This window comes from Condylura cristata, unplaced genomic scaffold (genome assembly GCF_000260355.1).
Source record: "Condylura cristata isolate star-nosed mole 26May11 unplaced genomic scaffold, ConCri1.0 scaffold00024, whole genome shotgun sequence".
Taxonomy (NCBI): Eukaryota; Metazoa; Chordata; class Mammalia; order Eulipotyphla; family Talpidae; genus Condylura; species Condylura cristata.
Window position 1 is genome coordinate 16,738,392 of NW_004567125.1, and position 12,906 is coordinate 16,751,297.

General features: G+C 35.1%; 1 protein-coding gene across 6 annotated transcripts in view; it reads left to right on the top strand.

Annotated features, from left to right (window-relative positions):
* Positions 1-12,906, top strand: part of PRRC2C (proline-rich coiled-coil 2C) — a 78,649-nt gene that overhangs the window by 10,549 nt on the left and 55,194 nt on the right. For all 6 annotated transcript variants that reach the window (XM_012729022.1, XM_012729018.1, XM_012729021.1 and 3 more), the window contains exons 2-7: positions 5,301-5,466; positions 6,179-6,356; positions 7,778-7,887; positions 8,978-9,103; positions 10,521-10,744; positions 12,630-12,712. In XM_012729022.1, the coding sequence (XP_012584476.1) occupies positions 5,355-5,466; positions 6,179-6,356; positions 7,778-7,887; positions 8,978-9,103; positions 10,521-10,744; positions 12,630-12,712 (833 nt within the window). In that variant the 5' untranslated portion in view covers positions 5,301-5,354. The remainder of the gene's footprint in view (positions 1-5,300; positions 5,467-6,178; positions 6,357-7,777; positions 7,888-8,977; positions 9,104-10,520; positions 10,745-12,629; positions 12,713-12,906) is intronic.

Genomic DNA, 12,906 nt, shown 5'->3' on the forward strand with positions numbered 1-12,906 from the left:
CACCTAATCTTAATTATCTCCAAAGGTCTTATCTCCAAATACCATTACATTGGGTGTTAAGCAAATGGTTTACTAAAAGATATATTTTATAGTTGTACGTGATACTTGACTGTTACTAGTTAGTAGACGTTTTTCCCTTTTTTCTTCAATTAATTCTTAAGCATGTACAGCACGCTTTTCTGGAAATGATTTTTATTTTTAATGTTACCTATTCAAATTGGTGGGACTTTGTACTAGATCTCTAAGAGGAACTAAATCGTCACAAGAATAAGGAGGCAAAGATAGAGGAAACATAACTTGAATATTTAGAAGCCCGTCAGAGAAAAGTATGCGTTTATCTGAATTTTGTAAATGGTCAGTTTGTCAATATATGGATCTTTTCCAAATGCATTAGATTTTAATATCAACGTTTTCAGTATTAAATACTTTAAATCCTGTCATAATGGTAAGCAAGTAACCGTAGAAACTTAAAATTTTCAGTACTAAAGGAACTTCAAAGATTATAACTTGTCTTCTTGGTGTGCCCTATAGGTTCCTTGTCACAGATTTTCAACCTACAGTGACTGTCAGTTTATGAAAATAATTTTTTTTGTTACCTCACTTTAGTGTCATCCTTTCATTTAGAAAGATTTATATTACAGTGAACTGCTGCCTTCCAAATTCATCTTAGACATTTTGGAAATTTGTTTTAAATGTTTGCTTCTCTCCATTTTTTTTTCTTTCACATTAACACTTTTTGTAAAAAAATACCTAAGGGGAAATGCATGGCGTTTGTTCAGAATTTTAAAATTGCAGGTACTACACACTTTTTTTAGATCTAATTTTAGTGAAAGATGCTAGTTTCTTAACATCATTGCTCAGTTGTATAGAATCGAATATAGATGTGATTCCTTTCTCTTTTAAACAGAAAGAGGGTGTGTTATTTAAAAAAAAAATTGTATTATTTTTGCAGATTCTGATCTTCAGCCCCAAATAATTTAGATTTTTAGGTGCATCAAGCAGGCCAGTAACATAAACATATTCTTGAGCATGTATAATAAAATGGTCTTCAAAATTAAAATCCTGTAAGTAGAGGCTATAGCTCCTGTAGTCTCCTATAACTGATGGTATAAGTGTTTTGTTTTCTTTTTTAATCAGAAGTGGCAAGTTGAAGAGAAATATTCCTATTGAAGTTTTTAAAAATTACTAATTACATAAATTGTTCCATTTTGTTACCAAAGATGTGGGTCTTCGATTGCACATGTGCATTTACCCAGCAGTTAAGATTATTTTATTAATTTTTCCCTCCTTGACTCATAGCATTTAGAATAAACTCATGGTCAATATACCTTATACGAGCCTGTGAGGCTCAATGAAATCTCACTTCTGGCTTGAATCTTCTTCCCATTGAGATTGGTTCCCGTTTTTCCTCCAGTGGTTCTCAACGGCCTGTGCTTCCGAGACACTTTTTAGAGTTTATCAAAGAATGTGATTGCCACACCCAACCCTGGCAATTCTGATAAATTGCTTCAGCGTGGCACCTGGACATACATCTTTTGAAACCTTCCTATATAAGTCTGCACCCACCTAGGTTGAGCACCATTGATTGATTTTTCTTTGCACTTCGTGTCCTTTTCAGAAAGGTCTTTGGACCTTTCTTGCCTCTGTCTTTGCCACTCCTTTACCCATTAAGTTTTTTTCATCCCTGTATTATTTGGTTTTGTTTTAAAGGTTCCATGAAGGTACAGGGACTGTCTTTTCATGAAATGAAGTTAGACATTTACTAGTTCTTAGTGCATTTGTTGTATAAATGTTAAGTGATTGGTGTCACTGCTGCAGTGGTGTCACTGCTGCAGTGGGGCTTGTTTCTGTGTAATCTATAAAGGATTGCTTTACTAAGTTGTTTTTCAGAGAATATACTAATTACTCTAGCAGTCTAAGTGGACACTGGTTTCATTATTGAAGGAATAAGTAACCAAGGACAAGAGTACACCAGAGAGAAGCTACATTGTTACTGAGAGGCAGTGTTGCCCCTATAAGTTCCCAGACCAGTGTACAAAAGGAAGAGGTATTTACCTTGCCTGCAAAAAAGCACTGATGGTATAAGGAAAATTAGTTAATGAATGTTTAATTCTCCCATTCAGTCATAGAAATATTTACTTAATGTCTACTGTTTATTATCCTCTAACAACACTTTTTGTTACTTTGTTATCATAGTATGTATAAGAAAATTAAATTGCTTATGATCAGCAATGTTTACTGCTGATAATACATGATTTTGTAAACATTTTCACCCATGATGTGATTATCATTGTATTCTAGTTATGTGAGTTGATTCTTCGTCCATCTTTCTCATTTTAGATTACAGCTAGTACATATTTTGTTTACCTCTTGCTTGGTAAAAGACCCTGTATTGAAGGGCATACATAGGTAATAGTTTATTAATTATGAAAGAGGAAACTAGAGAATTTTGAACTTTTACTTTGACCTTGTATAAAAAGGTGTGTTGTGTGGCTTTTATGGTTCATTTTCTTATTCTTTCCAAGCTATACTGGTCTGGGATGGCCATAATTGAATTAAATTTCTGTCACCCTATTATTAGTTCAATGTGTTGTTTTCCTTGTATAAGTATATGAGAAGCTGGACTGCTTTCTTATATTTTCATTTATTTACCTATGAAATTGTGAGTATTTAATGCATTTACTTACCAGTGTTAATTTTGTAGTGAATTGTTCATGTATCTTGAGTGGTTTTTTTTTCCTGCTTGTTGAGTTCTTACATAGCATTTTCACATTTTGTTAAATGTTGAGTTACTTTCTCTGTTGTTGTTGTTGTTGTTTTTTTTTAAGTAACTATTTTCTTCTGATAAGAATATTTGGTAGGTTTGCTTCTGAAAGTCTCAGTAATAAAATCGGTACCTATATTTTAGGTAAAGGTGAAACTTTACTGAGGACAGAAGAAATGTAAATAGTGGGATATAATCTTCAGGAGTACAGAGTTCTGAGTTAAAGATAAATATTTGGACTCATCAGTTGGAAGTGAAGTTAACCTCAATGGATGAAATTTCTTAACTGAGAAAAGTTTAGAATAAAAAAGGGTGTGAATATAGTATGACTACACTGGAGAAAATATTGACCTCGGATGGAATTGTAGGAGATATATATCACAGTGATTCTAAAGACCAATTCTACATGAGAATCATCTGGAGAACCTTTTCAAAATTAGGGTTTATACCCAGAACCTGCCTCAATACCACAGATATTAGTGTATTTTAAATCCCCAGCTGAATTTAACTGCATATAGTTCAAAACCACCAGAAAGACTCACTAAAACAGTGCTGGACTTCATGCTCAGATTTTGTTAATGATAAATCTAGACTGAATCTGATAAGGTTCCAGATGATGCAGTGAACAGGTGGAAGAAGGAAAACCCTTGGGAAAGATAGGTATAGATTCAGTGGGCTTTTATTTTTACATATATTTGCTTTCTCTGTGATGGAAGTATTTAAGGGTCTCTGCTTAAAGAATGTTGTGAATAAATATGCTAAGAGAAATCCAAATATCCTAGATGTTAAATTGCCATCAAGTGAAGGTAGAAGAACAAATTGATCTTTTTTCTTGATAAGTCAGTTACATTTTTCACTTCAAGATTTCAAATTTTAATTTTGTTCTGTAGTTAAGAAGTGTCTCCTCCCTCCCCCACCACATGTAAAATTATTCTACCTGTATCTTTGTCCATGTTATTGGTGAAAATATGTCAACGGGATAGAGTCTGGCAGTACTGTACCCACATTAATCAGCAACTTGGGATATAAAATTGTATGCAAGCTGTCTATACTATCACAACTGTTCTTTTGGTTGCAAGTGAGTCCTTTTCACAATGTATCTGAAGGAAAGACATTTTGTTGTAAATGTTGGAGGGCAAAATGTTGATCCTTGGTTATGTGGACAGGAAGCAGCAGACATGGTATAATAAACTGACCTGGAAACCTTATTTCAGGTTCCACCTCCTAGAACTCTAAACATTACTTCCTTACCTGTAAAATCAGAATACTATATCATAAGGTTATCAGATTGAAGTGAGCTAATAGGTATAAAAGTTCTTGATATATCTCATGGAACAGCACAAATAATTGTATCGCTGATGTGCATACAAAACTGCATCTCTGCATCTGATGCTGGTTCTGCAATTGACAAGTGTAAAACCAATAGATAAAATGAGTCTACCTGGACACTCCTTGACCTTGATGATTTTTGCAAGACATGGCTCTTCTGTACTGTTTTCAACTCCTGTGCTTTAGTTTTTAATGCTTCTAGCTATTGATTTCTGTGGTAGAATTTGCCACCTTCACCTTGACTTCCACACTAACCCCTCAAGTGTATATGAATGTTCATTTAAAAACGTTTCTAGAAACTTTTTAAATATACAAGAGATTTGGTGGCCCTCCCTGGTGGCGCAGCGGGTTAAAGCACAGCACTGAGAATCTGAAGCCACTTCCGCATGAGTTCGATTCCCGCCTGCCCCGGAGGAGACCACATGGCGAGCCAGACCTCTCCTGGCCCACCCGCTGCTCCCCTCAGCAGTGTACTTCGTAGATCTGCCTGTTCTGCTCCCCACTCTGTCTCTGGTGAAGCCTCTCACCGCCCCTGAGCCTCTGGCCTGTACCCCAGTTCTGTATGAATAAATAAATAAATCTTTAAAAAATATATATATATATATACAAGAGATTTGGACAAACACCATTTTTTGTCCAAAGCCATAAAATAGAATATTTCTTTTCTTTGGTTAATGAAGAAATGTTTTTCCTTTTGCAGAATGCATAGAAATTAGAGTGATATTTTTATACTAAACTGTTAAATTATTAAAGCTTTGTTAGACACATACTGCTCAAAAACATAGGCATGCATTTTGTTGGAGGATGTTACTCCGTCATGCTTTTATATGTACATGCTGGTGAAGTCAGTCATCTAAAGTCTATTAAATTGATTATTAAGTAGAAGGAAATCTATAGATTGACTATAATTTGAAGCATTCATGTTCATCTTAGTATATAGATCACAAAGTGTTAGTTTCTGTGATAGTGGTTATAATCCCCTTAAAAAGTACAAATAACTAATATATTTGTTAGTGCATGATTTACTTTGATAAATTTTGTAATGTGTTGGTTATTAGACAGGTCTGTGAAATTATTGTAGAAGATAAAGTTCTTCATTTTCATCTTTTTGGTTTTTTTTAGTGACTAATTGAATTTATTGAAATATTATTCAACTAAAAAATTTCTAAAGTCTTCCCCATTTTTTTGTTCTTACATGATCTTAAAGACTGGTTTTAAGGGGTGTGGCAGGAGGTTTTGGACTCGATGAGTTTCCACCGAAATGTCGGAGAAGTCAGGCCAGAGTACAAAAGCGAAGGATGGGAAAAAGTATGCAACACTCAGTTTATTTAATACTTACAAGGGAAAATCATTAGAAACTCAGAAAACCACAGGTGAGTAAAAATCAATTGGGATTTATATGTTTTATGATTTTGTTTTGTTACTATAAATTGTATACTGGAATTACTGCTACATGAGCTAAAACAAACCCATGTTAATGTGACCTTAACAATATGGGACTTTTTATATGTGCATACATTTTTCAGGGGATGTAAATTAAATGTCTTAAAATAGAAAATTGGTATATACATGCCTTAAAATATTTACTTTTCCCATTGCCAGCAAAAATAAGTAGAAATATGTGGCTTCAAAGGAGAAACTTGGGCAATGAAATTTAGACTTAGAGCTCTAAAGACCTGTGGTTTAGTTTGGTATTGGATACCCTGAACCGTTGTTAAGTGAAAATGAACTGTGTGTCATAGATTTGCTAAATATATTATGTACATAAAGTTTACATATTCTCTAAAATATTAGACTTAATTGAAATAAACTCCCTGAAAATACTACAAAGTCAGTATTATCAGTGATTTCTTGCTAATCCAGTGTAAGGCTGCATTATTAGAATTTTTTTGTTCAGTAGCTTGAGTAGTATATTTTAATATAATTTCTACATGACATTGTATTGCAGTTATATGGCTTAGTCTAAAATTTCCTTATTAAGAAATAGTTCAAAAACTCAATTATTTGCTATTGTTTTTCTGTATCTAAAGAATACCATGGGTAATTTAAAAATGTTCTAAGAATATTGATGTTGTTGGGTTTTAGTAGCAGCTCGACATGGATTACAAAGTCTTGGAAAAGTTGGTATTTCACGGCGTATGCCACCACCTGCTAACCTCCCCAGTCTCAAAGCAGAAAACAAAGGCAACGATCCCAATGTGAATATTGTGCCTAAAGATGGTACAGGATGGGCCTCAAAACAAGAGCAACATGAAGAAGAAAAGTGAGTCAGAATCTGTTAAAGCATGAACCATTTTCCTTTTTTTGTAGGGAATTTATATTTGAGCTCTGTCTATGGATGCAAGATGTATTACTTATGGCATGCCCTTTACAGTACTTCAGCTTTGGTTGATTTTTTTCCTGTGACTGGGATTAGACAGTGTTTCCTTGTCTCATTTGACAGATTTGCTGATACACCTACCTTATATACTATCTACACTAAGTCAGGCATTCTTCTTCTAATATAATTAAGAGTTGATTCCATTAAATAATTTCTGTGCTACTAAGAACTTCTACCTCCCTGTTTCACTGAACCTATGTCTGATGCTCATCATAATATTTTTTAAGTGAATAGAGAATTAGCAAGAGAGATGGGGCAGAAGTAATAATGTCCCTCTTAATCATTCAGCAGATATTGTTACCTATGTGTCAAGGTGTGGATTCTATGAAATAACCAAGTTAAATAGTGGTAATTATTAAAAATCAGAAACAATTAGAAACTTGATTTGTTTTGCCTATAGTATTACATAGTATATTTGACTGCTTGAGAAAAGCTTTCCAAGGGTTTATTCTTTGTTTCTTAGTTGTAAGATTATTTTTTAAAGGCTTATTTATGCATACAAGAACAGGGGTACAGGCCAGAGATGTGGGGGATGTAGTGAGAAACTTCACCAGAGATAGAGTGAGGAACAGAACAGGCAGATTGACAGAAATATACTGTTGAGTGGAGCAGTAAGTGAGACAGGAGAGGGCTGCTGTGCCATATGGGTCAGCTCCCTGTCCGGGGATTGAACTCATGCTGTAGTGGCTGCGGATAGTTATAGTGCTGATATTTAACCCCTTGTGCCACCAGGGAGGCCCGGTTGTAGAATTATTTTTGCAGTAGTAGCAAGTCAGTTACCAGAGTTTACCAGAGGTATGTTCAAAGTGTACCAGAGATGTGTTGCATTTAAGTCTCTTAACTACCCTTTTCATTTTTAAGTATTAACTCATTACAACGATTGACTAAAACTAGATCTTTATAAGACACCTTTTTACTCATGGGATTGGATTAGGCAGATTGCCAGTACCTCTTTGAATAATTACTATAAGTACAGTGGTGAACCTGTTGCCTGCCAAATGGAGAGCATCTCAGCCTTAGCTCCTGGCCTATTCTACCAGCCCAGACCATATTCACATTTTGTTTGTATTCTGTTCTATTAATTCAACAGATTTTTGTAGTTCAATAATGAGTTTTCGTTTTTGCAAAATGACCAAAAATAGTTGTAATTCATTTTAAGAGATATTGTAGAGGGATAACATTTGTGAGGTACATATCCTTAAATAAATATGTAGCCAAAATTATTAGTATACTAATTTACCTTATAGGTATTATTTTATTTAAGCATATATCTGAAATAATGGGTTTTGTTTTTTGTTTTTAAGACCACCAGAAGTTCCACCAGCACAGCCAAAACCTGGGGTTGCGGCTCCCCCAGAAGTAACACCTGCTCCCAAATCATGGGCCAGTAACAAGCAAGGTGGGCAAGGAGATGGTAAGTGAACGTTAGCTGGGTAGGCATGTAGTTACTGAGCAACCATGCCAAGAGATAAGAGGATGGATTGTTGTATTTCAGTATCATTGTAGAGTATTATCAAAAGATATACTCAGGCCCTAAAACAATCTTTTAAAATCTTTTGGATTAGTTACATTTCACTGTCAAGAGGTATACATGTACTGTTGGTAGGGATTAAAGAAAGAGTCTTTTAAGAAATCCTCTGCCCTTGTTTGTTTTATCTTTTTCCTACATAACCTCATAAAACCAGTACCTTCAACTCTTTGAAACTTAATAGTACCCTGACATTGTGTAAGGAAACTATATTAATTTCCACCTCTGCCCTCAAGTTCTCCTGTTTTGAACATGCTTTTCATAATTTCTAGCATACATAGAGTAGTAGCCATAAAGCATAGTAGCTGTAATATTCTCCCAACCCAAGGAATGATGAACTGCTTGACAAAATTTAAATATTGCAAGTAGAAATATTTCTACTTGTAAAACAGAAAACTTCTATAAAACTTTCTGTGGAAAAAGCCACCTGTGAACACAAGCTAAAAAATTCAGCTCTTTTAATTTATAAACATATAAGGTAGAAATATATAGGTTAAGAATAAAAACGCCAAACACATTTGGTTGATGGGTTAAGTTGGTGATAATGAGGTACAATCAGTGCTTTAGTGAATAAAAGTGTAGTAAAAAAGGGCATTTTAAATACAGGGTTTGTAAATTGTATTCTAACGTGTAGTGTATGATTTGAATTGATTGATCCTTAGAGTGATTCGCAAATTTATTTGACTTGTATTGAAAATACAAGGATTCATAATAAAAGAGAAACAGTATTGAAGCTCTCGAGACCACATCTGGCAGATTGCTTCCTTAGAATTTTATCTCCTTGTGGCTATTCAGTAACTTTCCACGTAGTTTTAATTCTGTATGAACCTAAAATTTTTATGCATATGAATATTCATTACTGAAATGTAAAGTGATTTTTTCAGAAAAGGCAGGGAACTCTATACTGGGAGGGTTATTTGGATTAACTTCAGTTTGAAAGTTACATTTGATATTTTTTGCAAAAAAACATCTTTAGGAATCCAGGTGAACAGTCATTTTCAGCAAGAATTTCCCAGCCTGCAGGCAGCTGGGGATCAGGAAAAAAAGGAAAAAGAAGCAAATGATGATAATTATGGCCCTGGACCAAGTTTACGCCCACCAAGTAAGAGTGCTTCTACTTAATAATAATACAGATTGTATTTGTGTTTGGTAACTTTTTGCCTGCTATTGCATGTGTGAAAAGGCAGATGATAACTGTAGTTGCTTGCTATTCAAGTATATGTTTTACATTGACAGTATTAGCATAACTTACTGGAATATGTCTTTGGCACTACAGTTAGCCTGCTAAATAAAAATATTTTTTATCTTAACAAGATGCATAAGAGACTTATTTTTACATTAATACAAGGTTTTTGTACAATAGTGAAGTTATTCTCAGGAAATTAACTTTATATTATCATAGTCAAAGATCCTATATAAGTGAGCAGGTTCCACTGTACCACAGCAGTCAAAAGCCATGTTTCTGGTGATCGGATGCATTTCTGTATTTCTTTGGATTCATTTCTTGTCAGGTCTGAGTAAATCTTTTTTTTTTTTTTTAACTGCCTTTCCTTAGTTGATAAATAGATATGTCAGATATGTTGTTTATTTGTGAAGTTGAATTTTCTTCATCAGTTATCTGTTGCTTCATGGCAAATTTGGTAGCTTAAAAGGACAAACTGAGTAGGACTTAAAAGAATGTGAGGATCAGGAAGCTGGCATCTGTTTAGTAAAACATTCTGGTTCAGGATTTCTGAACGTAAGTACAGTGAACCTGTCATCTGAGGCTGACTTGTTTGGGCCTCCCCCAAGTTCATTCACAGTAATTTTTTTTGTATGTGGGCTGTTCACAGCATGCTCCCCATCACACACATGCATTCCAAAAGAAAGGAGAGACACACATCTCCCACCCACACGAACACCCACAGTCTTTTAGAATGTAATCTTAGAGGAAACCTGTCATCTTTTCTGCCTTATTCTACATATTACACAGAATAATTCTGGTACATTGTGAGAGGTGACTACATAGATGTGAATACCAAGAGATGGAGACTGCAGGCTATCTTGGAGGCTACCTACCAAATAGTTTCTCCTTTCTTCATAAAACCATTCACTGATTTGGCCACATAAAATAAACGTAGCCAGATAAAATAAATAGTCACTCAGTCTGCCCAGTCTGCTGTTAGCAATAGTAGCCTGAAAACAAGTGAAGAGTGGTGTCACTGGTAGTACTTCACAGTAAAGGACTTCCACCCTTCTACCTTCAGAACACCTCAGATATTAACAGTAATTTTAATTTCTGTATCAAATGTTGCTAAAGCTTAATAGAGAAGTTTAAACATTTTCTTCTCTGGCTGCCCAGTATTGTTCTGGCAGCCTGAGATATATCCTCTCTGCTTTTGATATCCAGATACCTTGAAATCATTTCTCTATTCTGTCATCATTTTAACTTGTTCATATTTTCTTGAAATATACCAAGTTTGGTTTCATTCTGCCATGTTCAAATTTTTTCTTACTCCTTTCTTTTCTCTCAATATCAGATGTTGCTTGTTGGAGAGATGGTGGTAAGTCTGCTGGCTCATCTTCAACATCTGATCAAGATGAAAAATTACCTGGTCAGGATGAAAGCACAGCTGGAACATCAGAACAAAATGATATCCTCAAAGTGGTGGAAAAGAGGATAGCTTGTGGTCCTCCACAGGCTAAGCTAAATGGACAGCAGCCCGCCCTTGCTTCCCAGTACAGAGCTATGATGCCTCCTTATGTGAGTATCATTAAATAAGCATAATTAAAAAAAAGAGGGCTTTGATTTGGGGGTTGAAGGAGAGAATGGGATTGGAGAAATCTTGATCCTTATTAACATCTAATTAAAAATTACCATTTTAAATGATAAATGTATGGAACAAATCAGAAGGATCAACAGTACCCTGTTTTTATTGTTTTCACATAGCATTATATTGTTTTAGATACTAAAAATAACAGTTTTTACGCAGCATTATCTCATAATAGTTTTTAGACCTATTGGTAGACCCATTTGTTACTTAGTAACCTAATATAGAAACATACATATCACCATATCACAAATTTGTTTCTTAAATATTGTGGTAAAATATTTATATAACTGTTTTTATGCATTCATCCTCCCTATTTTAAGTTAATGCATTTCAAAACATTTCTATGAGAAAAAACCTATAGGATTTAACAGATTGGCTAGGGGTTATTCATGGCACAAAAACATGTGAGTACCTGCTTTCATTCTAAAATTTTTAGTGACATGCCTTCAATATTTTTCTCAAAGTTTTCTGTAAGGAATATTTTAAGCATATGCAAGAACAGAAATAATATTACAGTGTACCTCCCTCCTCATATCTGCCATTAATTGTCAATATTTATTAATTTGTGGTCAATCTTATTTTGCCAATTTCCCACCACCCCAAATTACTAAATGATCTGGATTGGTCATTTCAGTCATGTATATTTTAGGCCTGTTTTATTTCTGGGCCCTCCCTGGTGGCGCAGTGGGTTAGGATGCAGCACTGCAAGCTGGTCGCAGCCACTTCAGTACCACTTTGATCCCCAGCCCCAGAGGTGACCCACATGGTGGGCAGACCTCTCCTGGTGGCTCCTGCTGCTCCCCTCAGCAGTGCACTTCGTCGATCTGCCTGTTCTGCTCCCCACTCTGTCTCTGGTGAAGCCTCTCACTTCCCCTGAGCCTCTGGCCTGTACCCCAGTTCTGTATGCACAAATAAATAAATCTTTTAAAATAATAATAAAATAAAGATTAATTTCTGTATGCATAGAAGAACTGGGGTATAGGCCAGAAGGTGTGGGTGGTGAGAAGATTCAGCAGAGACTAAGTGGGGTGCAGAACAGACAGCTCTACTGAAATACACTTCTGAAGGGAACAGTAGGATTGTACTTCAATTTCTGGTTACTGTTTTATACAGTAAGTAACTTGGCTCAGAAATTACTTAAGCCCTGTTCATAGACTGTCTCCAAGTAGCTCCCTGTCCGCCTCCTTTTTCTCCCCTTTGTGTATGGACTATACTTTCATCTGAGATCCTCTGTCAAATCTGCCACTAATAATTCCATGTTTCTCCCTTAAAATGGAGGCAGATTATATTCTCTCAAGCATTTGAACTTGGCTGAGGCTTTGCATCACCTAGGTTCATGTGTTCTATTTTTAGCTTTACATGTAACTACGTAAACATATTTATGATGTTTTACATATTTTTATTTATGTATGTATTTTACATCATTCTTCATTTTGTACATTTTTCATCTCAGTTGTAATCTCCGTGGACTTCCCACCACCATTGCACCCATGTGCCATCACCATAGTCCCATGTGCTCTTTCTACTCCAATTCTCAGTTTCCCTCTACCCCTGTAAAATGCCTCTGATTTATAGTTGTTAATTGCTTTTCATTTTTATTATATTACAATTGGGTTTTTTTTTTCCTCCCCTTGATCCCCTACACTCCTGCTATGAGTGAAACATCCGGTATTTTTCTTTCTGGATTATTTCACTAAGCATGATCCCTTCCAGCTCCCTATGATGTTTTATTAGTGGGATAACAGAAGGTTGGTGTGCCTTAGTTATTCCTTGTTTAAGTTGAATTTTTTATCACTTTTTGTTTCCTTCATTCAGATGTTTCAGCAGTACCCAAGGATGGCTTATCCTCCACTACACGGTCCCATGAGGTTCCCACCTTCTTTATCCGAAACAAACAAGTAAGACTGTTAAATGGTTAAAGTCTGCAAGGCGTATATGTGCTTGTTAAGATTTTCTAAAAGTTAAGCGTATTTTGGTGATTAACTCACATTCTATCTTTGTGTATAATTGCCACTAACAAGAAACTGGAGAACTTCTAAAAGACAAATTATTTCATTTTTCTAAAACTAATTGACATAAAATTCTGAAAACT